This window comes from Bombina bombina, chromosome 4 (genome assembly GCF_027579735.1).
Source record: "Bombina bombina isolate aBomBom1 chromosome 4, aBomBom1.pri, whole genome shotgun sequence".
Taxonomy (NCBI): domain Eukaryota; kingdom Metazoa; phylum Chordata; class Amphibia; order Anura; family Bombinatoridae; genus Bombina; species Bombina bombina.
Window position 1 is genome coordinate 494252549 of NC_069502.1, and position 23974 is coordinate 494276522.

At 37.3% G+C, this 23974-nt stretch overlaps 1 protein-coding gene across 1 annotated transcript in view; it reads right to left on the reverse strand.

The window, feature by feature from the left end:
• LOC128656477 (collagen alpha-1(XXI) chain-like) overlaps positions 1-23974 on the reverse strand; it is a 788552-nt gene that overhangs the window by 637329 nt on the left and 127249 nt on the right. The window contains exon 2 of the mRNA XM_053710398.1: positions 9132-9240. Coding sequence (XP_053566373.1) covers positions 9132-9219 — 88 coding nt within the window. The 5' untranslated portion in view covers positions 9220-9240. The remainder of the gene's footprint in view (positions 1-9131; positions 9241-23974) is intronic.

Here is a 23974-nt window from a genome sequence, read left to right on the forward strand (position 1 = left end):
AGGTTACACACTGCGATATGACAAATGTCAAAGAAAGGAACGTAGCCTCAGGAGGCTATTTAAAGGGGGGGTCATTGTTAAAGTGAATGTCAATTTTGATGCTAAAGTGCCTGGTTTTTAAAAATTCAATTAAAAACAGGGGCACTTTAATTCATCAAAATATACATTTCACTCCTGTGGAAAAAAACTTACCTTTTTTTTTTTTTTTATATTGAGAATCCATAGAGGGTACAGAAAAAAGCAAAGGAAGTAATTGAGGGGGGAGGTAATACAACACAAATTTACATATTTGGGGGTTGTACATACACGTTTTGAACTAATAAAGTAATAACAGATAAATTCCCTTCTGGATTATAAACCAACCGATTTAAAACGGGCTTACTTAGGAAGAATTAATGACATATCAATCCCCAGGACCCCATCCCTTCCTCTATAAATCATATAGCAATTAATTCCTCCCTAAATGGATGCTGTTTTTTTTTCATACTAAGCCAAAAGCATATAATAGAACACAGAAAAAAAAATAAAAAAAAAATGGAGCAAAGAAAAGAAAAGAGGGAGAGAGAAAAGAAACAAAAAAAAAACAAACAAAAAAAAACTTACCTTTTAATTTTCACAGCAGCTCCAGCTTCCTCTGCCCGTCGCAAAGCCTCTTCCTGGGTCTAAAATGAGGAATCCGACTTCCTCCAATCATGGCGTTGAATCATAGACTGATTCCCCTGGGGGGAAGCTGTGATTGGAGGATGACCTGTCCATCATTTCTGACGTCAGAAATGGCTTGCAATGACCGGAGGAAGCTGGAGCTGCTGTGAAGATTAAAAGGTAAGTTTTTTTTCACAACAGGAGTGAAATGTAAATTTTGATGAATTAAAGTGCCCCTGTTTTAATCGAATTTTTAAAAACCGGGCACTTTAGCATCAAAATTGACATTCACTTTAACAGTCTGCTGCTGAGAAAACAGATGTCAAAAGAGGAATCATCAGAGCCAGTGAGTATCCCAGGATATATGATAAAAACAGAGATATGGGCTGGGAATCCAGTAGACATGGGATCAATTCCCAGCAGAGCATGACAGAAAAGGTTACTGTCTCCTTTTACTACACACCTACACAATTACATTATTCACTTAAAGTCAAAATTAAACTTGCATGATTCAGAAATAGCATGTCATTTTAAGACACTTTCAAATTCACTTCTATTTTAAAAGTGCTTTGTTCTCTTGGTATCACTTGTTGAAAAAGAATATGCACATATCATACACTAGTGGGAGCTAGCTGCTGATTGGTGCCTGCACATATTTGTCTCTTGTGATTGGCTGACTAGATGTTTTCAGCTAGTTGCCAGTAGAACAATGCTGCTCCTTCAGCAAAGGATAACAAGATAATGAAGCAACTTTGATAATAGAAGTAAGTTGGAAAGAAGATTAAATGTGTATGTTCTTTCCAAATCATGAAAGAACATTTTTGGGTTTCCTTTCGCTTTATTTAATGTAATTCAACACTGCATTTAATATATAACTGTAAATTACACCAATATCAGTATAAACATTTTTTAAGTACATACTTTATAAATCCATAATATGAACTACATATAATAATTGAAGTCCTTTATTTGAGTTACAATGAATACTAAATTATAGAGCAAACGTCTTACAATGTTGTAAAAGAGTTCACTAAAATTCATGCAGATACATCTGCCCAACATAATGATTGTGCATACAAATGTTCATTAATTAGTTACATTTATCTTGTTATCAAAACAATTTCAAAACAACAGATTTACATAAATAGGCAGTACTTCCTTCTTCATTTGAAAATAGATAGATAGATAGATAGATAGATAGATAGATAGATAGATAGATAGATAGATGATAGATAGATGATAGATAAACAGAAAGATAGATATAAAGACAGACAGAGAGATTATAAATAGATAGATAGATAGATAGATAGATAGATAGATACAGTAGATAGATAGATAGACAGAAGACAGATAGATAATAAATCGATAAATCGATAGACAGATAGATAAACAGAAAGATAGAGAGATGATAGATAGATATTGTAGATAGATAGATAGATATAATGATAGATAGATAATAGATAGATAGACAAACAGATGATAGATAGATAGATAGATAGATAGATAGGCAGCCAGATGATAAAAAAATATATTGATAGATAGATAGATCGATAGATAGATAGATAGATAGATAGACGGACAGATGATAGATAGACAGATAATCCATTTTAATAGCATTGTAAAACACTGTATATAGTGTCAGGGTAAAGGTAAATGACATAATATATATATATATATATATATATATATATATATATATATATATATATATATATATATACTAATATATATACGTAAATGAAATAATATAAAAAGGATGTGTGTATATATATGAAGCCATCTATTTTATCAGATGTGCTGTAGAATAGAAATTCTGATGTCAGGATTTAACTCAAAACCCCCTACAAGATGAGAGCTGGGTGAATACACATTTATCAGGATTGTAAATCAGCATAGCCTTTTGAAGCACGACCCCTGCGGTGTGAGCACACAGACATTTTCCAAAAGGAACTGACTCAGTGACCATGCTCATTTGACTATATGCAGAGTTTTATGACTCTATGACATTTGGCCTGCCCAATTTAATACAGTCACTTAGAGGAATGTTGGGGAAGTAATTTTGAAAGAGAACAGGATACAGGCACATATATGGGTTTCCTCCAAGGGAAATGCCGATCCGTCTGAAGAATGTTTGTATCTCTCACATCTTTTCAAAGGACTGATAATTAGCACAGATTTTGCTTGAATGGCTCATGCTGTGTGGTTGATAATACAGAGAAAACACAGACAAATGCTAAGGTATGACTCTGAACATACAGCACACAGTGAAGACACATGGCTTACATTATGATTTCAAAACAACTGTATATATTTTAGTGGATATGAGATATATATATATATATATATATATATATAGAGAGAGAGAGAGAGAGAGAGATAGATAGATAGATAGATAGATAGATATGTATATATGAATATATATATGTATATTTTGAAAGCATTGAAGATCTTACTTAGCCTCTGTGTTTTTAAGAATATAAATAAATACTTGTGAACCTGGAAAGAAATAATTTATGATACTGAATCTTATTTCAGATGGACCCTAGACATATGAACGCTTGGATCACTTCTAATAATTATTTCTATTTTTATTGCAGACAACCATTGGTCATGGGCATCAATCTATGCACTTAGAAAGAGATGGAATGCCTGCATGAAATGAAATAAATCATATCATATGAATGTGAAATAAATGTTTATAAAGTTTTAAATACATCTTGTAAAATATAGTGAGATGAAGATATGGAAGTTACTTTGATGTGATATGACTATGAAATATACATTTTTTTCTTAGGCTAAATGAAATATAAATTATTTTAATATAATGTTAGATATATGTGATGTTTCATATCAAAATGATCAGAAAATTCATTAAGATATAACTTATCCAAAACAAATATTGTGAATAGTTGTTGCAGTAAATTATGATAAAATGAATAACCATTTCATAGAAATAGTGATTTAAGTTGTTTCAAATGTTGCTATGTCTGATTGTAATGATGCCACCTAAGGGCCGATACCGGTATAGCAGTTGAGATTTAACTGCTTAAAGGATGCGTTTCCGTGGTGACCAAGGGCCAATCCAAATAGACATCTCACCTAACCAATGGGATGGTCAGATCTCGTAGGGCCACTCCCATGGTTTCATCAATGAATGAAAAAGTTATTTAAGTGAATGCATGAAGGAAAAGAGGACAGATTTTTGCTGACTTGAATGATATACTATTGGGCGTCCAAAATACATTCATTCTGAACAAGCTGATCTACCTTTTTCTCAGTGATTGCAAAAATTTATATTTTCTGAGATGAAACAAGGAATCCTTGGTAACGTATATATATAAAAAGAAAGAGGGCAGTCTGCATTTTACTAGTATTCAGCCTGTGTAGGGTTAAACAAATCCTTGCTACTAAATTATTTTATCTGTACAACGGGTTTTTACATAAATAATATATACAATTTCTGATGTTTTTAATAGAAGTGTATGTGAGCAGGATGTGATGTCACTAGTATGTGGACGGGGCTTAGGTCCGGTGTCTGTGTCGCAGTTAGTTTAGTACAATCAACCTGACTAGATGTGTATTGTTATGCTCTGCAATAAAATAGAGTTGTACCATCATTGCTGTGTCCTGCATATGTCCTGCATCTCATGACATGGTGTCAGAAGTTCTGGACTGCGCTTCTGTTCCTGATCGATTGCAATGTCAAAGTTTACCCCACCTGAGCCTTTTTACTTTTCTCAGCCTGCAGCTTGGCCCACATGGCGTCAGCGGTTTCAGCGCTTCAGGATTGCATCCAAACTGATCAAGGAGAGTGGTGAAGTACAAGTTAATTCTCTTTTATACTCTATGGAGAAAGATGTAGAGCCAGTGTTCAATGCTTTTACTTTCCAAGAAGGGGAAGAAGTTAACTTTGATATAGTTATGGATAAACTCAGTGCCCACTTTGTGCTCAAAAGAAATGTGATTCATGAAAGAGCTTGTTTTCACAAACGTAATCAGCGTGTGGGAGAATCTGTGGAGTCATTTGTGCGCAGCCTGTATGAATTAGCTGAATTCTGTGAGTTTGGTGTTGCTAAAGAAGAGCAAATCAGAGACAGAATAGTTATTGGAATTGCAGATGCTGAAGTCTCCCTGAAGCTGCAGTTAGAGCCTGATTTAACATTAGATGGGGCTATTAGGATGGCCCGCCAGAGTGAACTGGTGAAAAAGCAAAGTGCTGATCTGAGGTCTGAGAGTATTGTGGATGAAGTGCAACAGTCTAGGAAAATTACTAGTGAAAGGCACAGTGTGAGCGGTAGATCTAAAGTACTGGAAAGGCCTAGAAGCGGATGAGCGCAACATGGCCGATGCACACGGTGCTACCGGGCTCATGATCAGAGTGCTATATGCCCGGCCAGAGATAAAAGATGCAGAAAATGTAACAGAATAGGCCATTTTGAAGTGGTGTGTAAAACTGAATACATTAAGGAGATGCAGGTGGACAGTGACCAGGAGGGTCAGGAAGTGTCTTTTGTGGGGTCTGTTGTGGAACGGACAAGCTCAGAGGAAGATTGGAAAGTTACTTTTACTGTAATGGGAGCCAAAGTTGATTTTAAGATTGACACAGGAGCAGATATCACTGTAATGTCTTTTGCTGAATTTATGAAACTGCCTCGACAGCCCCAGCTGGCGAAGGTTACTACAAATGTCCATAGTCCTGGTGGCCGCATTGATTGTGTGGGGAAATTTCTTGCCAGCTGTGAGTACAAACAGAGGAAGTTCACCATGTGGGTGCATGTGATCCGAGGTCAGTGTGTTAACAGTTTATTGAGCAGAAAAGCAGCCTGTGACTTGGGCCTCGTGGCCAGAGTGAATGAGATCTCTGAAGGTATGTTTGGCGAGTTGGGCCTACTGAACTGCAAACCAGTCCGTATAGCACTTAAAAGTGACGCAGTCCCATACAGTATTTCTACTCCTCGTAGAATTCCGTTCCCGCTCATGCCTCAAGTGGAGAAAGAGCTCATGCGCATGAAGTCTATGGGGGTTATTGAAGAGGTTGTTGAAGCAACTGATTGGTGTGCCCCCATTGTTCCAGTTGCAAAGAAAAACGGAAAGGTGCGCATCTGTGTGGACCTGAAAAGGTTGAATGAGGCAGTGAAGAGGGAGAGATTTGTGCTGCCGACATTGGAAGATATAGCCCCGAAGTTGGCTGGGGCGAAGTTCTTTTCCACATTAGGTGCTTCTAGCGGCTTTTGGCAGATCCCCCTGGATCCAAAGTGCCGCAAACTGACTACCTTTATCACACCGGTAGGTCGGTTCTGCTTCTGCAGACTCCCCTTTGGGATATCCTCCGCTCCTGAAATCTTTCAAAGGGAAATGAGTTCTCTCCTGAGTGGCCACGTGGGCACAGCGGTCGTCATGGACGACATTCTAGTGTATGGGTCTACAGTGGAGGAGCATGATCAGTGTTTGAGTTGTGTGCTGCAGGCTATCAAAGAGTCTGGGCTGAAGCTGAATAAAGAAAAATGTCATTTTAGGAAAACTGAATTATGCTACTTTGGGCATATCATCAACGGGGATGGCATCAAGCCGGACCCCGAGAAAATTTGGGCTATTGAACAGATTAAAAGCCCTTCTGATGTACATGAGCTGAGACAGATATTGGGCCTTGTAAATTACGTGGGCAAGTTTCTTCCAGATTTATCTACAGTTTTACACCCTATCACAGAGTTGCTTAAGAAAGATGTTGCCTGGGTCTGGGGACCCTCACAGGAAAAAGCGTTCCTGCATGCCAAGTCACTGCTGGGGTCTGCCCCAGTGCTGGGGTTCTACGACCCTTCAAAAAAGACTGTGGTTAGTGCTGATGCAAGCAGTTATGGGTTGGGGGCTGCACTCCTGCAGTTGAATGACAACAAACTACAGCCCATCGCCTACTGTTCCCACACACTGACGGCTGCAGAGTCAAAATAGCTCAAATTGAGAAAGAGTGCCTGGCTGCAGTTTGGGCCTGTGAGCGCTTTCAGCGTTATCTAGTGGGTTTGGAGAAATTTAGTCTGGAAACTGACCACAAACCGCTAGTCCCTCTAATCAATTCTTATGACATTGACAAAACACCCTTGAGATGCCAGAGACTTTTAATGAGACTGCTCAGGTTCAATGTTCAGGCAGTGCATGTGCCGGGGAAACAACTGGTTGTGGCAGATACACTATCCAGGCTCCCGCTGGCTGCTGCTGAAGAATCCTCCACGGAATCGGATGTGAAAGTGTATGTTGATTCAGTTCTGGCCTCTAAGTCCATTTCTTCAAGGAAACTGGAAGAGATAAAGAAAGAGACATATTTGGACACAGATCTGCAAGAAGTTATAAGGTACATAAAAGATGGCTGGCCCGAGAGCCGGGCAGCCTGGATGTCTTTAAATGCTTACTAGCCAGAGAGGTCGCAGCTCACGGAGCTGGAGGGGTTGGTGCTGTTTCAAGACCGCATTGTAATTCCTGTCAGCATGAGGAAGGAGATGTTAAACAGGATTCATGATGGCCACCTAGGCATTACAAAGTGCAGAGAAAGGGCAGCTACAGCTGTGTGGTGGCCTGGGATCAGCTCCGACATTGCAAATCACGTGTCTAAATGTGCCTTTTGCCGGGAACGCCGGCCTACTCAGAGAAGGGAGCCCTTGATGTCTACTCCGCTGCCTGCGGGGCCGTGGCAGAAAATAGCTGCTGATTTGTGTGAACTGCACGGGAAAAAGTTTCTTGTTGTGATCGACTACTATTCCAGGTATTTGGAAATTGCACCCCTGAATGATATCACAAGTCAGGCCGTTATCATTCGTCTGAAGAGCTTGTTCGCCCGCTGGGGCATTCCAATGGAGCTGGTGAGTGATAATGGTATGCAGTTCGCTTCTACAGAGTTCAGTGCTTTCAGCAGGGAATATGATTTTGTACATTCCACGTCAAGTCCACATTATCCGCAGGCCAACGGAATGGCTGAAAGGGCAGTTCAAACAACAAAATTCATTCTAAAGCAATCTGAGCCATACCTAGCCCTCTTGTCATACAGGGCGACGCCCATTCAAGCCACCGGGTTTAGCCTGGCACAGCTGATGCTAGGACGCCAGATTCGCACCACTTTACCCTCAGTGGGTGTCTTCAAGCCGCCTGGCCCTGTTCCTCGGGACGAAGTCCTTAGGAGGGATGAAGAGGCCAAAAAGGGTTATTGTTTCTTCTACGACAGGAGACATTCTGTCAGGCCTTTACAGGAACTGAAAGCGGGCCAAAGTGTCAGAATTAAACTGGATGATGAGAAGAAATGGAAGACGCCTGCTACGGTAGTGGGCCGCTCTCCAGAACCAAGGTCTTACACAGTCCTTACAGAGGGAGGGACGGTTACACGCCGTAACCGAAGACATCTTCAGCCTGTACCTGAGAGTCTGGAACCGGATACCTCAGTACCACCGCCGGTGGGATCCCCTGTTCTAAGAGAGGTGCCTTCCCCTCAGCAAGATCACAGCGGGGATATATATTTGCCTCCAGCAGACTCTTGTTCACCAACTTCTGTATCAGAGGACAGTTCATGCAAAGTTACATCAAGCGGAAGAGTGGTGAAACTTCCGGCCCGATACAGGGACTGACTTTAGCTAGAACAGTGACCGGAAGTATGGGCAGAATAATCCCATAGTCACTGTGGACTAGGGTAGTCTAACCCGATGTCCAAGTCAGGATGTAATTTATTTGTTCGTGTTTTCTAATCTATCTGTTTTTATAATGTTCAAAAACAAAAATGTTGTTGTATACCCTGTTGGTGTACCTTGTTATTTATTATATGCAAATGTATGCTTTGCCTTTGAAAAAGGGGAAGATGTGATGAGAGCAGGATGTGATGTCACTAGTATGTGGGCGGGGCTTAGGTCCGGTGTCTGTGTCGCAGTTAGTTTAGTACAATCAACCTGACTAGATGTGTATTGTTATGCTCTGCAATAAAATAGAGTTGTACCATCATTGCTGTGTCCTGCATATGTCCTGCATCTCATGACAGTGTATATTGTACTATTACTTAAATTAACACATGTTTGTAACTGCTATTTTAGGTCTCATTGTAATATTTTAAATGCAGCTCTGAATGAAAGATTGGTTTCAAAGTAAATTGGCATGAGCTTTGCATAGCATATTTTAAATAGTTTTTGTTTTAACGCATATAATATTGACTCATATTCTAATCATTATAAATATTTACGTATCAACATGTTCATAGTTATTTACTAATAATAAAGAATTCAGATATTTAGATTAATTTTATTGTCTTAGCAAATGTATGTTTGATTGCAGGTTTAGTTTAAAGGAAGATTGTTAAATATATTCCCTGCCATATACTTACACATTGTTTAGAGAATACTGCTAAGATTTTCATAAATATACTGACAATAGCAAAATAAACTGCATTTATTAACTTAATCAAACATATTTTAATTTAAATTGGATGTTTTTGTCAAATAAAATAAAAAGATGTGGCTTACTTGATCTTATTTCGTCATCCTCTGCTGATACATAATAATTAAGTAGAAGTATGAAAGTAGTATAAAGTTTGCATTTTATCCAATCCATTTACGACTGAGATCTGCAAATCTGAACAAAAGTGACAACAAGCTATATCAGTTAAAACATTTTTTTCATTTGCTTGAGCTAGTTGATTAAGAATGCTTCATAAATTCCAATTTAGCAGCATTCTGACATTTACTATACAATGGATATTAAAATCTGTACCCCTTTATTGAAACTATAACTTTTATTGATGTTACACCTGAAATCAAAACAAATCATGTCAGACCTATTTCTTCTTTAGTACAGTCTTATAAATAACATTTTTTAATTGAGGTGAAAAAATATGGTTAATTTATTGCATTCAATTAAAAATAAAAACATAGCAACAATTTAAATATCAATTTGTGCACGGTCTGTTTATATGCGCATATTTTGTGGCTACAGCTCTTACTGAGCTCAAGAGTTCACAGTGTATACATATAAGTGTAGGATTCACTGATGGATGTCACATGATACATGGGGGACAGGGCAATGGAAGAATTTTGAAATTTGTCCAACAATATATAAAGCAGGAAATGCATATAAAAAATGTTTGAAGTCTTTGAAGAACAATATTAAGAATTGAAGACAATATGGACCATCAGGACTTTGCAATTATCAACATAACTCCAAAATCAATGAACAGGCAAAAGACCTGCTTGGAGACAAAAGACATTTTTAAGGAAAATATTAATACGTTTCATGAGAGGGTAATATCTACACTAAAGCTAAAATTAACCTTATAAGCTACCTAATTAACCCCTTCACCAATGGGACGAATAGAAATGTGATGTGCAGCTGCAATTAACAGTCTTCTAATTACAAAAAAGCAATGGCAATACTTTTTGAAAACAGACACTGATTTTAAATTTGATGACTGCAACACGTTCCAAAAATGTTGGGACAGGGGCTTTTTAGGATTAATAGCGATGTGACAAGCTGAAATAAGAAGGTGATGTGAAACAGGTGAGGCAATTGTGTAATCATAGTATATAAGGAGCCTCCTAAAAAGGCCTAGTCCATCAAGAGCAAGGATGGGTCGAGGCTCGCAAATCTTCCAACAGATGCGTCAGCGAATAATAAAACACTTAGAGAACAACATTCCCCAAAGACAAATTGGTAGAATTTTGGGCATTTCACCTTCTACATAGTACAATATAATTAAAAGATTCAAGTAATCAAGTCAAATCTCGGTCGTAAAGGGCAAGGCCAAAAACCACTTCAGAATGCGCGTGATCTCCGATCCCTCAGACGTAACTTTCTCAAAAACCGACATGAGTCTTTAATGGATAACTTGACATGGGCTCAGGAATACTTTGGTAAACCTTTGTCAGTCAACACCATTTGCCGCTGCATCCACAGATGCAAGTTAAGGCTTTACTATGCAAAGCAGAAGCCATACATCAACACTGTCCAGAAGCGCTGCAGACTTCTCTTGGCTTGGTCTTATCTGAGATGGTCAGTAGCACAGTGGAATCGTGTTTTGTGGTCCGACGAGTCAACATTTCAAATAGTTTTTGAAAAAAAAATGTTGTTGTGTTCTCTAGGCAAAAAAGGAAATGGACCATCCAAGCTGTTATCAGCGTCAGGTCCAAAAGCCAGCATCTGTCATGGTATGGGGGTGTTTCAGTGCCCATGGCATAGGTAACTTGCACATCTGTGAGGGCACCATTAATGCAGAAATATATGTATAAATTTTGGAGCAACATATGCTGCCATCCAGCAGAAGACAGGCATAATGGATGTGGGAAAATTCTGCTTGCTAAACTTAGCCAACTGGTGTTTACAGTGCCCAAATGCTTAAAGGGACAGTCAACACTTCATTTAACATGATTGCATATTGAAAATAAATGAAGTGTTGACTATCCCTTTAATAAGTGTTATTAAAAGAAAAGATGATGTTACACAGTGGTAAACAGTAGACTATTCCAACTTTTTTTGGAGTGTGTTGCAGTCATCAGATTTTATGAAATAATGTTTTAATAATGTGTTTTCAATATAGTACAAGGTCAATTGAATTTTCAAATGACTCTTTGCTTGTTTTTTTTTTGCATTTTATAAAATTATAATATAAGTAAATTAGAAAGATGTTTAAAATTGCATGCTCTATCTGAATCATGAAATAAAACAATTGGGGAGTCATATTCCTTTAAATGTATATTTTACATTTAATATATATAACAGCTTGTAATTTGAGCAATGTTCTGTATGACTGTACCATATATTGAAAATAAAATAAAAAAAAAATATATATAAAAGAAAATCACCATGGTTAAGCACGGCTATTACAGTATCAGAGACATCTTGCAAGGGTGCCCAGTCTGAATAAACAAATATCTATATTCCTCCAGACCCACTAAACATAGTGCATGAGAGGGAAGTGGCACTCACTGGTCTGAAGAAGGGGCTTATCACCCTGAAACGTCACATTGAAATATTATATTGCAAATACCAGTGAGTGGCGCTTCCCTCTCACGCACTATGTTTAGTGGGGTCTGGAGAAATATATACTGTACATATGTATGTTTTTTAATATGCAAGTATGTTCAGTGACAAAAACATTCTTGATCCCATTATCCCTCAAACAAAAAGCCCAAACTCACTCACACGCACAAAGTACAGGGAATTCATAACATAAATTCCACACCCTCACTATGAGCAGTAGCATCGTAAAGCTGACATTTAAAACATAAAATCAACTTCCAACCACTTCCCATTTCAAAAATAATAACCTCAACTCTAATGAGATGAAAGCACTTAAAGCCCTCAAAAACAATCATAACCTTGTGATACGCCAGGCAGACAAGGGCGGAGGTATTGTTTTACAGGACTTATCAGATTACCTACTTGCGCTAATAAGATACTAAGTGATACCAAATACTATAGAAAGCTACATACTGACCCCACTGAGAAATACCTTAAAATTTTGACAGGCATTATTAACTTTGGTTATCAGGAAGGTTATTATTAATACAGCCGAAAGGAATTTTTTAATTCCAATAAAACCCAATTGTGCCTTTTATTATCACTTGCCAAAAGTGCACAAAGACATCCAATGCCCACCCGGGAGACCCATCATAGCCGGAATTGGGAGCTTAACAGATAAGGTATCTGAATATGTCGATTGGTATCTTCAACGCTATGTCATCACATTGGATTCCTATATCAAAGATTCCCCTGATCTTATAAAAAAGCTTGAACAGATCACTTTGGATGAAAAATTAATATGGATCTCATGTGATGTTCACGCTTTATACTCCAATATACAACATCAATTGGGTATTCAAGCTGCATCTGAGTTTTTGGCAAGCAATATTTACATTCCAGCATTACAGAAGGAGTTTATTGTGCAATTGATATCTTTCATTTTGGAACACAACTATTTTGTCTATCAAGACGAATATTATCTTCAGATACTGGGTACTACCATGGGGACCAGGTTCGCTCCCAGTTTTGCCAACCTCTTCATGGGGTTGTTTGAAGAAAGGTACATATATGGATCAGACTTCGGAGCGAACCTGGTCTTCTATGGCAGATACATTGACGATTTGTTGTTCCTGTGGAGGGGAGACGTTTTATCTGCCGAATCTTTTGTTAAACATCTTAATACTAATAGGATGGGCCTTACTTTCTCCAGTAATATTGAACACCAATCAGTGGTATTCTTGGATCTATGTCTATCTTTCTCTAATGAGAATAAAATTATCACGACTACACATTTTAAAACTGTAGACTGTAATAGTTACCTCCATTATAGAAGTAACCATTACAATCCCTGGCTCAACAATATCCCATATGGGCAGTTCAAAAGAATACGTAGAAACTGTAGCCATATTGAGGACTTTGAACAGCAAAGTATCATTTTGAAAACTAGATTTAAAGAAAAAGGTTATCCCCAACAAATAATCGATATCGCGTATGAAAGAGCTAAATTTGACAACAGAGATTCTTACTTTGCATATAAACCAAAAAATAATAAAAAAAGATCACAACACTAATACTAAAACTGTGCATAATTCCAACCCATTATTCATTACCCAATATAGTGTGAACCATATCAAGATTAAACGTATTATCAAAAAACATTGGGATTTGGTAAAAAAGGACCCAGTTCTAGGAAAGCTAGTAGATTCTGAACCCAAGTGCGTGTTCAGACGAGCCCCCACACTTAAAAGTGTTCTAGCACCTAGTAAAGTGGTAGTTCACAAACTTAACAGTAAAGTAAATCCACGCATACTATCCAAAAAGAACGGAATAGGGAAGTGTCCATTGAAAAACTGTAATATGTGTAAACATATTACACCTGGGAGTAAAACCTTTTTATCCAGCGTTACAAAGAAATCATATAATATTCATCAATATCTGACATGCACTTCCACTTATGTTATTTACTTGTTGATCTGCAATCTTTGTGGGATCCAATATGTGGGTCGCACTTACAGGTTAATAAGGAACAGATGGAATGAACACCTAAGAAATATTAAAAACACATTTCGAAACCATAGCGTTCCCAGACACTGCAATAATACCCACAATAGGATAACTAACACATTTAGCATTTGTCCACTCGAGATGATTCCTCATTCCCATCTGTACAATAGATTTAATAGGTTGAGACAGATCGAAACTTATTGGATTTATAAACTGAATACCCTATTTCCCTCTGGTCTCAACCTTAACATGGACTTAGCAGCATTCTGAATTTTACTTTTGTTAGTAGGTATTTTATAGGTATGTGAGTTTGAATCTTACTGATAGTTGAATACACTTAGACCCCATATTTTTATTATTTTTTTACTTTGATATTATTACTGGTCCATACCCCTTATGCGCTCCCACTTTCAATTATTTGTTTTATGGTACCATATACACATATATATATATATATGTGTCATATCTGTACATTTGTATATATGTGTATTCCCACTAATATTATCACCATTATTCCCATCTTTACTTATGCATTATTAGATGGTGGGTAGTTCTTTCGTGCTTGTCACGTATTTGTTAGACCTGTCCCATTATTCTATCTTTATACTGGGGTTCTAATATTATTATTACTATTATTCTATTTTTTATTATTTTTATTGTCATATTTCTCACTTCTATTTCCCCCCTGCTTGTGAATCGCATTTTAGTTATAGTTTCATTCAACCAGTCACCTTCTACTATCCCCATTCATCAATATGGTCCTTGTCCCAACTCCATGCCTCCGCTTGATGTTATGGCACATGTCACCTTCTTTATTATATAATCACAATATTAGTACATGTGACGGCACCTACTAAAAGTAATTATATTGTCCACCAATATCTTGCACTATTTTTTCTATTATCCAGATAGTGTGTATTACATTCACATACACCAGACTTATTTCATTACACCTCCATTCATTAATTAGAATGGGTACACTATTATACTTTCACCCTTATCTTGTCCTTGCTATATTACCCATCCATTTTCATGTAATATTCCTTTACTCACTGTGTAATTAGTTCTTACACAGTTTATTTTAATTTTATTTATTTATTTTTATTTCTCTGGTCCTTATTCTCTGTACCGGTCACTGTATTAACGGACAATTCCTGGTTTTTCTATCCAGTTTCTCACACTGCACTATACAGACTGACTATAGTGAGCAGCTGACGTATAGAGAATCCACGCCCCCCCTGGTTCAACCTGCGCACACCCCTGATATGTGATCATTACTATCACTGATGATTGGGACGAATAAACCTTCCTTTGCCACTAAGAGACATTTTTTAGTTAAGCCATATAGGAGCTTTACATGTATCTGATGTTATCCCCCCTTATCCGTATGTAGCGCAGCCAGTCACGCCCACTTCTGACATCATGTCACATTACTGAATGCCATTCACGCCCCCATGTTTACATACCAGCCATATGTCAGTGGCTGATCATATATTACACTTTCTCATGCCTCCCTTTACATTTATGATTCCCGATCACTACTGTTATTGATAGTCTTGCACTCTGACACCAAGCCACGTCCTAGACTTTGAATCACGCCCCTCTGTTTATATACTAGTTACACGCGATTGAATCACGCCCCTCTGTTTATATACTAGTTACACGCGATTGGCTGATCATGTCTCACACCCTCACTTCCCCTGATCTAAGCCTTCCTGTTTACTTATTAGATCCGATCGCAAATACTAATGATATTTGTGACGGTTTTTTTGCACCACTGCAATTTTAGTCTCCTTGCAGTCCTCACCTTCTCACCTATTTTGTTATCTCTTAGTTAGGTCCCTTATTGATCTCACTCGATATGTATTCCCATATGTAGCGTAGTCAGTTACGCTCCTCTCTGACACCATCTCATTTATGAATCCAATATAACAATGTTATTTATATGTTATATATGCATATTATTAATATATTTTTAAATCTCTGTTGTCAATAGTTTTTTTAGTCAATGGCCATATATATAAACTATACCAACATTGTAGAACAGAAACAGCTTATTGCCCAAGAGAGGATTATACCATTCAGTCTCTACCTTGGGGTTCAGTGTATTATTACATATTTTTGCACAGCTGAACAAAATTATGTAATGTCTTATAATATATTATTTGAATATGTGTATGTCAATAATATGTTGTTTTTGGCAAGTGATTGTCTGTATGACCTATATTAATGTATACTTATTGTATTTTTAATCCACTTTTGTATTACTGACTTCCCTATTTGTATATTGGTATGCCCCATTAGGGGAGTGGGAATTTTTCTGATCATTGATTGGTTATCACTTATTTTAAATATGGCAGCTTAGAGAATGTTTGTATAGCCTGATGAAACAGTGTGTTACACTGAGAAACGCGTTGCTTTTTTTTTTTTATTGTCATTAAATTTTTATACATTTTTAACTCTCTATCTGCTGCCGACTACATTTTTTCTTTTTGGAGCTTTGGCTTGATATATTCATTTGGCACCTTCCCAAGTTCCTTGCCGGACTCTCCGTTGGATCTTTGGTGCACTGATCCACACTTACTATATTTCCCTTGGGTATCCCTGGACTCTCCCTGGTGAGACGAGGACCTCCATTGGTGAATTCTATCTATTGCGGTCTACCGGACGACGTGTGGTTCCGGACTGCGATCACTGCACTCTTATGTGCACCACAACTTGTGAGTAGGATTCCTTTGATCATACTGTTGCTTTGTCCTTATCTCATATGATCTGCACCATGTGGCGCCCTCTATCTATTTTTTCCTAGATTTTCCATCTGTGTTCCTGGCATAACACTCTGGAGGAGCAGCCTACCTTTCCTTGAAACATTGCCTACCATATATATCCTTTGGGTATTAATAATTGGACTTTGTTGGACTTGACAAACTAACCATTCACACTGGACTAATATAGTTCCTATATATCTATCTAACCATTAATCTTTGGTCTTTTTCTAAACTTTTCAATTGTCCTTTTCAATTTTGCACCAAACTTTTAGGATTTAGGATTCCTATACTGATCACCAAGTATTGTTGTATTATCTATCTTTGTACAGTACTTTACCATTCCTAGCATCTATGGTAATTTTTGTCTAAATTGTATTATATTGAAGATTATATATTGTGTTATATCTGCCTTAGGCGCCTCTTAGTAGTACTCTGGTGACGCGGGTGTCACTAGACGTACTAATTGTTGTTATAAAATCAACCTAGATAGACTTTAAAACAACTACTTATTATAGGGAAATAAAATCACACATTTTTTTTCTTGATTCAGATGGAGCTTACAATTTTAAACAACTTTCCAATTTACTTCTTTAAATCTAACTTGTTTCATTCTCTCTGTATACTTTGATGAAAAGTATATCTAGGTAGGCTCAAGTGCAGCAATGCACTACTGGGCGTTAGCTTCTGATTTGTGGCTCACTAGATGTGTTCAATTAGCTCCTAGTAGTGCATCGCTGCTCCTGAGCCTACCCAGGTATTTTTTTTATCAAAGGTTACCAAAAGAACAAAGTAAATTAGATAATAAAAGTAATTTTGAAAATTGTTTAAAACTGTATGCTCAATCTGAATCATCAAATCATTTTTGGGGGGTTCATGTCCCTTTAAACGACTTGCCAGATAACTTGAATTAACCTTATTCTGATTGTCTGTAAAGCATTTGTTTGGTTTCGAGTAACTTACAACTTATAATCAGCAATGTCATTTGAATCTAAATTTACTTAGAAGCAAATGCCTGTCAGAAAAGCTTTATACTTGGGATCTTGAGCGCTATATAATGCAAATCTGCAGTTAGAGAAAGTGCAACTTCAACTCACCAACTTTAATCATTACATTGCTGGATTTAACAAGTCTATTACAGTCAATTCTTTGTGGATGAATAAATATAGATAGATAGATAGATAGATAGATGATAGATGATAGATAGATAGATAGATATACTTGCACATTAGTTGATATTCTGACTACTTAAAGTAACACATGGCTTTATTTATAATGCTAGGAATGCAACTTCACAGCTGTGCAGGCTTGCTTATGTAAACCTGTAACCGATTCTTTTATGCCATCTACTACATTTAAGGTGGTGGACTTATATTATCCCAGACTGATTTGTCCTGGATGGTTGACAAGCACTAATCTCGTATATTCATCATAGAATTGGTTGTGTGAGGACAGGGGAGGGGACGCAAAAGTAAATACTTGTGCAAAGTAATTTAGATAGCACCAAATGCATGTGGACAGGCCTTCTGGCTGGGAACCGTGTTTGCCTGCTCCTTGACAAAGTATGAATTGTGTGTGAGAAGTGACCCGAAAACAGACTTGGGCATTAGATATCCAAGTCGGCTTTCACACAAGTAAATATCAAGAAGAGGAAATCTTGCAGCTTTGTAGAAAGTCCAATTAATTGAGCACAGATATGGAAATGGTATAGCAACACTTTCCACTGTCATATTAAATGAGTTCCTGTATACATTATCTTAAATATTCTACAATACCCTAGGTAAAGCACTAGCTGTCTTCATAACTTATAAACTTTAAAATTGGTGCACAGAATTCAATATCTGGAAAAAAAACAATAATTCTTTGGAAATGTTCACAGCTTGGAAAGATTTGGTTTCTCTTTAGATGGTTTAAGATCATCTTTGTTTGATAAATAAAGTGCCTAGTGTGATTTGGCAGTGCTATGCTTACATGCTAGGAAGTCTTAGACTAATCTGCTGCTAGTAGATTTAAGGAACTTTAAGAACTTGTGAAGTTAAAGTGCGGAATACATTTAAATATAAACACACAGCTGTTCATACCCAGAAGGATGCATTTTCTGACTGCACATCATATATGCATCAAACACCAAAACAGATGTCTGAAATAATTATTGTCACACATAACATATGAAAAGCTGTGTTTTAATATCCATAGTAGCATTTATTCCACTAACATTATTCACATGATTGATGAAATACTAGTTTGGTCATTATATAAATTGCATCCAAAATATGCATTGACGTCATTAATGAAGGAATGAGGTTGCAATAACATTAAAGTGTCAGAGCAAAGCTCTATTTTATGTCAGTAATAATAAACCAGATATCACTACAAGAAATGGTCAAGCCATTAAGGGAACTATTACTAAATAAACTATTCTAAATACAGAATTTGTTATATGAGGGGAAGCAACCAAGCAGTTTAAAACCTTAGCTTTTAAACAGGGTCTTTGCTAGTTAAAGGGACACAAGTCAAAATTAAACTTTCCTGATTTAGCTAAAGCAACTTCCATTATCAAATTGTGCCCAATCTTATATGTACACTTTCTGAGTCACCAGATCAAATATACGTTTATGAGTCTGTAATTGGCTGATGGTCATCACATGATATAGTGGGTCAGCAAATTAATGTAAGGTTTAAAATTTATTTAAAAAAATCTGCTAATTTAAAAAAAAAAAAAAAGTAAGTGCTATCGCACTGTATGTTATGCTGTATATAATGGCCATTTAAGAGATTACATTAGATTTTATATTGAAAGTAAATGAACAGAAATAAATAGGAGACTTATGTATAGCAAAACAGTATCAGATTTGTAAAAGAATGAGCAATATCTGGGCCCTTACGTTATATCACATCATTTTGTGTAGTTTTATGTTAAAATGTGTAACTGCACTTATGGAACCATGCAGTTGTGTGGCTCTAGCAATTCAGAGCAATTTTCTACTGTTTTTAGCATGTTCTGCATCACAGTTATATGGAATAAGCTGGTTAATGTAAACAGCACATTGGTAGAAGTTAAAGGATACTGGCTAATATAAATATATGAATATTATTTGCTTGGTTTCATCTCTGCCTTTCCAGTTTGGGGTGTGTCCCAAGACAGTGTTAAGTAGTCTTTAGATCCACAGCTGGCTAAATAATTTGGACCTATTTCAGCAAAGCAAGAGATTCCCAGACAAGTGCCTCCACCCTACCCAGCTTGCCACAGACAAAAAAATACTTGCTTAGAAAGAATAAGACATATCTAATACAAGCAGAAAGAGATGGGTATTGGAACTACAGACGTCAGTATGCCAACCACAGAAATAAAATGTAATTCAGGCATAAAATGAGGAAACAAATTAGAAAACAAATTAATATGGTTTTAAGTGTGAATAACATTTCACTTTCTTTCGTCAATAAATACATGGATTGATATGTGTCTATCAGAACCCTTGGGCAATTTTAAAATAAAATGTTACTAAATAGGAGAATAGGTGAGTGATGGAGACAGTAAATTACACAAAATTTATAAGAAAACAAAGACCAAGAGAAAAAAAGGAAAGGTCTGGAAGGTTATTATTCTCTCTATTCTGAAAAAAACAAGCACATTTATTTTAGACATTTATTGAAAATCCATTATTATTATATATACAGAATTAAAAGGACAGTAAAGTCAGAATAAAATTTCCATTATTCAGATAGAGCATATTTATTCAATTAACTTTCTAATTTACTTTTATTATCAAATATATTTTGTTCCTTTGCTGAAAAGCATACTTAGGTAAGCTTATGAACCACAATTCACTACTAAGTGCTAGGTGCTGATTGGTAATTACTCTTATATGTCTCATTATGGGGTCAATTTATTAAGCAGCGGATGCTGCATTGACGCCCTGTAGTCTATGGTCCGACAGAAACAAAAGTAAAGAAGCAGCGGTCATAAGACAGCTGCTCCTTAACTTCTCTGCCACCTTTTAGGCGGTGGACTGAAATCATCCCGATCCGATCAGGGTTATTGACGGCCCCTGCTAGTGGCCGATTGGCCACCAGTGAGAAGGGGGCGGCATTGCACAAGCATTTCACAAAGCTGTTGGCATTTAGCAAGGTCGAGCGGACATGATTAACTACAGCAAATCATGTCCGCTCGGCTATTAATAAATCTACCCCAATGTGTTCAGCGAGCTTTCAGCAGTGCATTGCTCATGTTTCAGCAAAGTATACCAAGAGAATGAAGCAAATTTGATCATATAAATACATTGGAAAGTAATTTAAAATTGTACATTCTAACTGAATCATGATTTAGTTACATGTCCCTGTAAGTATGCCAATTACCAATGCTGCAATTTTTACCAACAAGCACACCAACCCTATTTAAATATATATCGGACTATGAGCAGACCAGCTGGACAGAGTTGTTCTTATCTCCTAACTGATTACGTATTTCTCTATTTTTCAAGATTACAAGTTTTTACCTTGAGTGCAGTAAGTAGTAAAAAGTAATATAGATCATTACTGACTAAAATACATTTCAGTACTGCTATATGGGATTTAAATTCTCCATAATGTATACAGTCTTTTTGGTAAAACATGGAATGGATATTTGCACAGGCTTTAATATTTTATTCAGAGCTGGGGACATTTCTCTTTACAGAGACATGGAAATAAAAATTAAGCTTTCATGATTCCGATAGAGCCTACAATTAATAAAAAAAACTCTCCATTTATCAAATGTACCTCTTTCTTTGGTATCCTTTGTTGATTTTAGCTCCTATTAAAGAAAGCATACATAGGTAAGCTTAGCAGTGTGCACTATATGGCAGCAATATTTGTAACACTGTAACAATGCATATGGGCCTGCTTTACAAGTAGAACATAATGGATAGGGTATGTGGAAAGTTCAAATTGTTAACCAGAGTATCTTAGCTCTTTATACTTTTAAACATTAAATACATTTTCTGAGCATAATATTAAGGTTATTTCCCCCCACCCTCTAATCCTTAGAGCCGCAATGTTGAAATCTGTCTTTCACTACATTCCAGTGCTCACCTGTTTGCATATGTGCAGCAGCTCCCTTTCAGATATTTTTAGTGTAAACCAGGTTCCATAATGGCAGCACCCGTGACTAGATGGAGGTGCATTATCCCCTTAACGAAGGACGACGTACGCCATACGTCCTCAAAAAAAATACACTTAACGACCGAGGACGTATGGCATACGTCGTCGGTCTGGAAAGCAGCTGGAAGCGATCCTGATCGCTTCCAGCTGCTTTCCGGTTATTGCAGGATGCCTAGATATCGAAGCATCCTGCAATAACCATTTTTACCCCTCCGGTGCAGAGAGAGCCACTCAACGCATTCGTTGGGTGGGAGCTGAAGTGGGAAGCGGGTGGGCGGCCATCGATGGGTTGCAAGGCAGAGAGGGGGTGGGATCAGGGGCGGGATCACCTGGGACGCGCATAGACACACTCGCAAGCGTGCACGTGGGCGGAGGGCGGGAGCGTGCACGGGGAGGGAGCGGGTGGGAACCGCTACACTGCAGAAAATAAGTTTTGTAAGTGGGAGAAAGGGGGGAGGGAATGCCCCTTGAAATAAAAAAAGGGATCTGGGAGGAGGTGGGGGGTGATCTTCGTGGGGGGGAAGCTACACTACAGAAAAAAAAAATCTATTATATTGTAAACTGGGTACTGGCAGACAGCTGCCAGTACCCAATATGGCTCCCAAGAAATTAGACAGGGAGGTTAGAGAGCTGTTTGGGGGGTGGGATCAGGGAGTTTGGGGGCTAAGGGGGGACCCTACACAGCAGCATATGTAAATATGCTTTAAAAAAAACTATTGATATTCAAAGATTCCTTTTATTTTAGTACTGCCAGACTTTCTGCCAGTACTTAAGATGGCGGGGACAATAGTAGTGTGGGGGAGGGAAGGGAGCTGTTTGAGAGGGATCAGGGGGTGTGATGTGTCAGGTGGGAGACTGATCTCTATACTAAAGCTAAAATTAACCCTGCAAGCTCCCTACAAGCTCCCTAATTAACCCCTTCACTGCTAGCCATAATACACGTGTGGTGCACAGCGGCATTTAGCGGCCTCCTAATTACCATAAAACAAACCCAAAGCCATATATGTCTGCTATTTCTGAACAAAGGGGATCCCAGAGAAGCATTTACAACCATTTTTGCCATAATTGCACAAACTGTTTGTAAATAATTTCAGTGAGAAACCTAAAGTTTGTGAAAAAGCTGACTATTTTTTTTTTTATTTGATCGCATTTGGCGGTGAAACGGTGGCATGAAATATACCAAAATGGGTCTAGATCAATACTTGGGGTTGTCTACTACACTACACTAAAGCTAAAATTAACCCTACAAGCTCCCTAATTAACCCCTGCACTGCTGGGCATAATACACGTGTGGTGCGCAGCGTCATTTAGCGGCCTTCTAATTACCAAAAAGCAACGCCAAAGCCATAAATGTCTGCTATTTCTGAACAAAGGGGATCCCAGAGAAGCATTTACAACCATTTTTGCGATAATTGCACAAGATGTTTGTAAATGATTTTAGTGAGAAACCTAAAATTTGGAAAAATGTAACGTTTTTTTTTTTATTTGATCGCATTTGGCGGTGAAATGGTGGCATGAAATATACCAAAATGGGCCTAGATCCATACTTTGGGTTGTCTACTACACTACACTAAAGCTAAAATACCCCAAAAAGCTCCCTACATGCTCCCTGATTAATCCCTTCACTGCTGGGCATAATACACGTGTGGTGCGCAGTGACATTTAGCAGCCTTCTAAGTACCAAAAAGCAACGCCAAAGCCATATATGTCTGCTATTTCTGAACAAAGGGGATCCCAGAGAAGCATTTACAACCATTTATGCCATAATTGCACAAGCTGTTTGTAAATAATTTCAGTGAGAAACCTAAAGTTTGTGAAAAAAATTGTGAAAACGTGAACGATTTTTTTTATTTGATCGCATTTGGCGGTGAAATGGTGGCATGAAATATACCAAAATGGGCCTAGATCAATACTTTGGGATGTCTTCTAAAAAAAAAAATATATACATGTCAAGGGATATTCAGGGATTCCTGACAGATATCAGTGTTCCAATGTAACTAGTGCTAATTTTGAAAAAAAGTGGTTTGGAAATAGCAAAGTGCTACTTGTATTTATGGCCCTATAACTTGCAAAAAAAAGCAAAGAACATGTAAACATTGGGTATTTCTAAACTCAGGACAAAATTTAAAAACTATTTAGCATGGGTGTTTTTTGGTGGTTGTAGATGTGCAACAGATTTTGGGGGTCAAAGTAAGAAAAAGTGTGTTTTTTTCCATTTTTTCCTCATATTTTATAAAAAAAATTATAGTAAATTATAATATATGATGAAAATAATGGTATCTTGAGAAAGTCCATTTAATGGTGAGAAAAACGGTATATAATATGTGTGGGTACAGTAAACGAGTAAGAGGAAAATTACAGCTAAACACAAACACTGCAAAAATGTAAAAATAGCCTTGGTCCCAAACGGACAGAAAATGGAAAAGTGCTGTGGTCATTAAGGG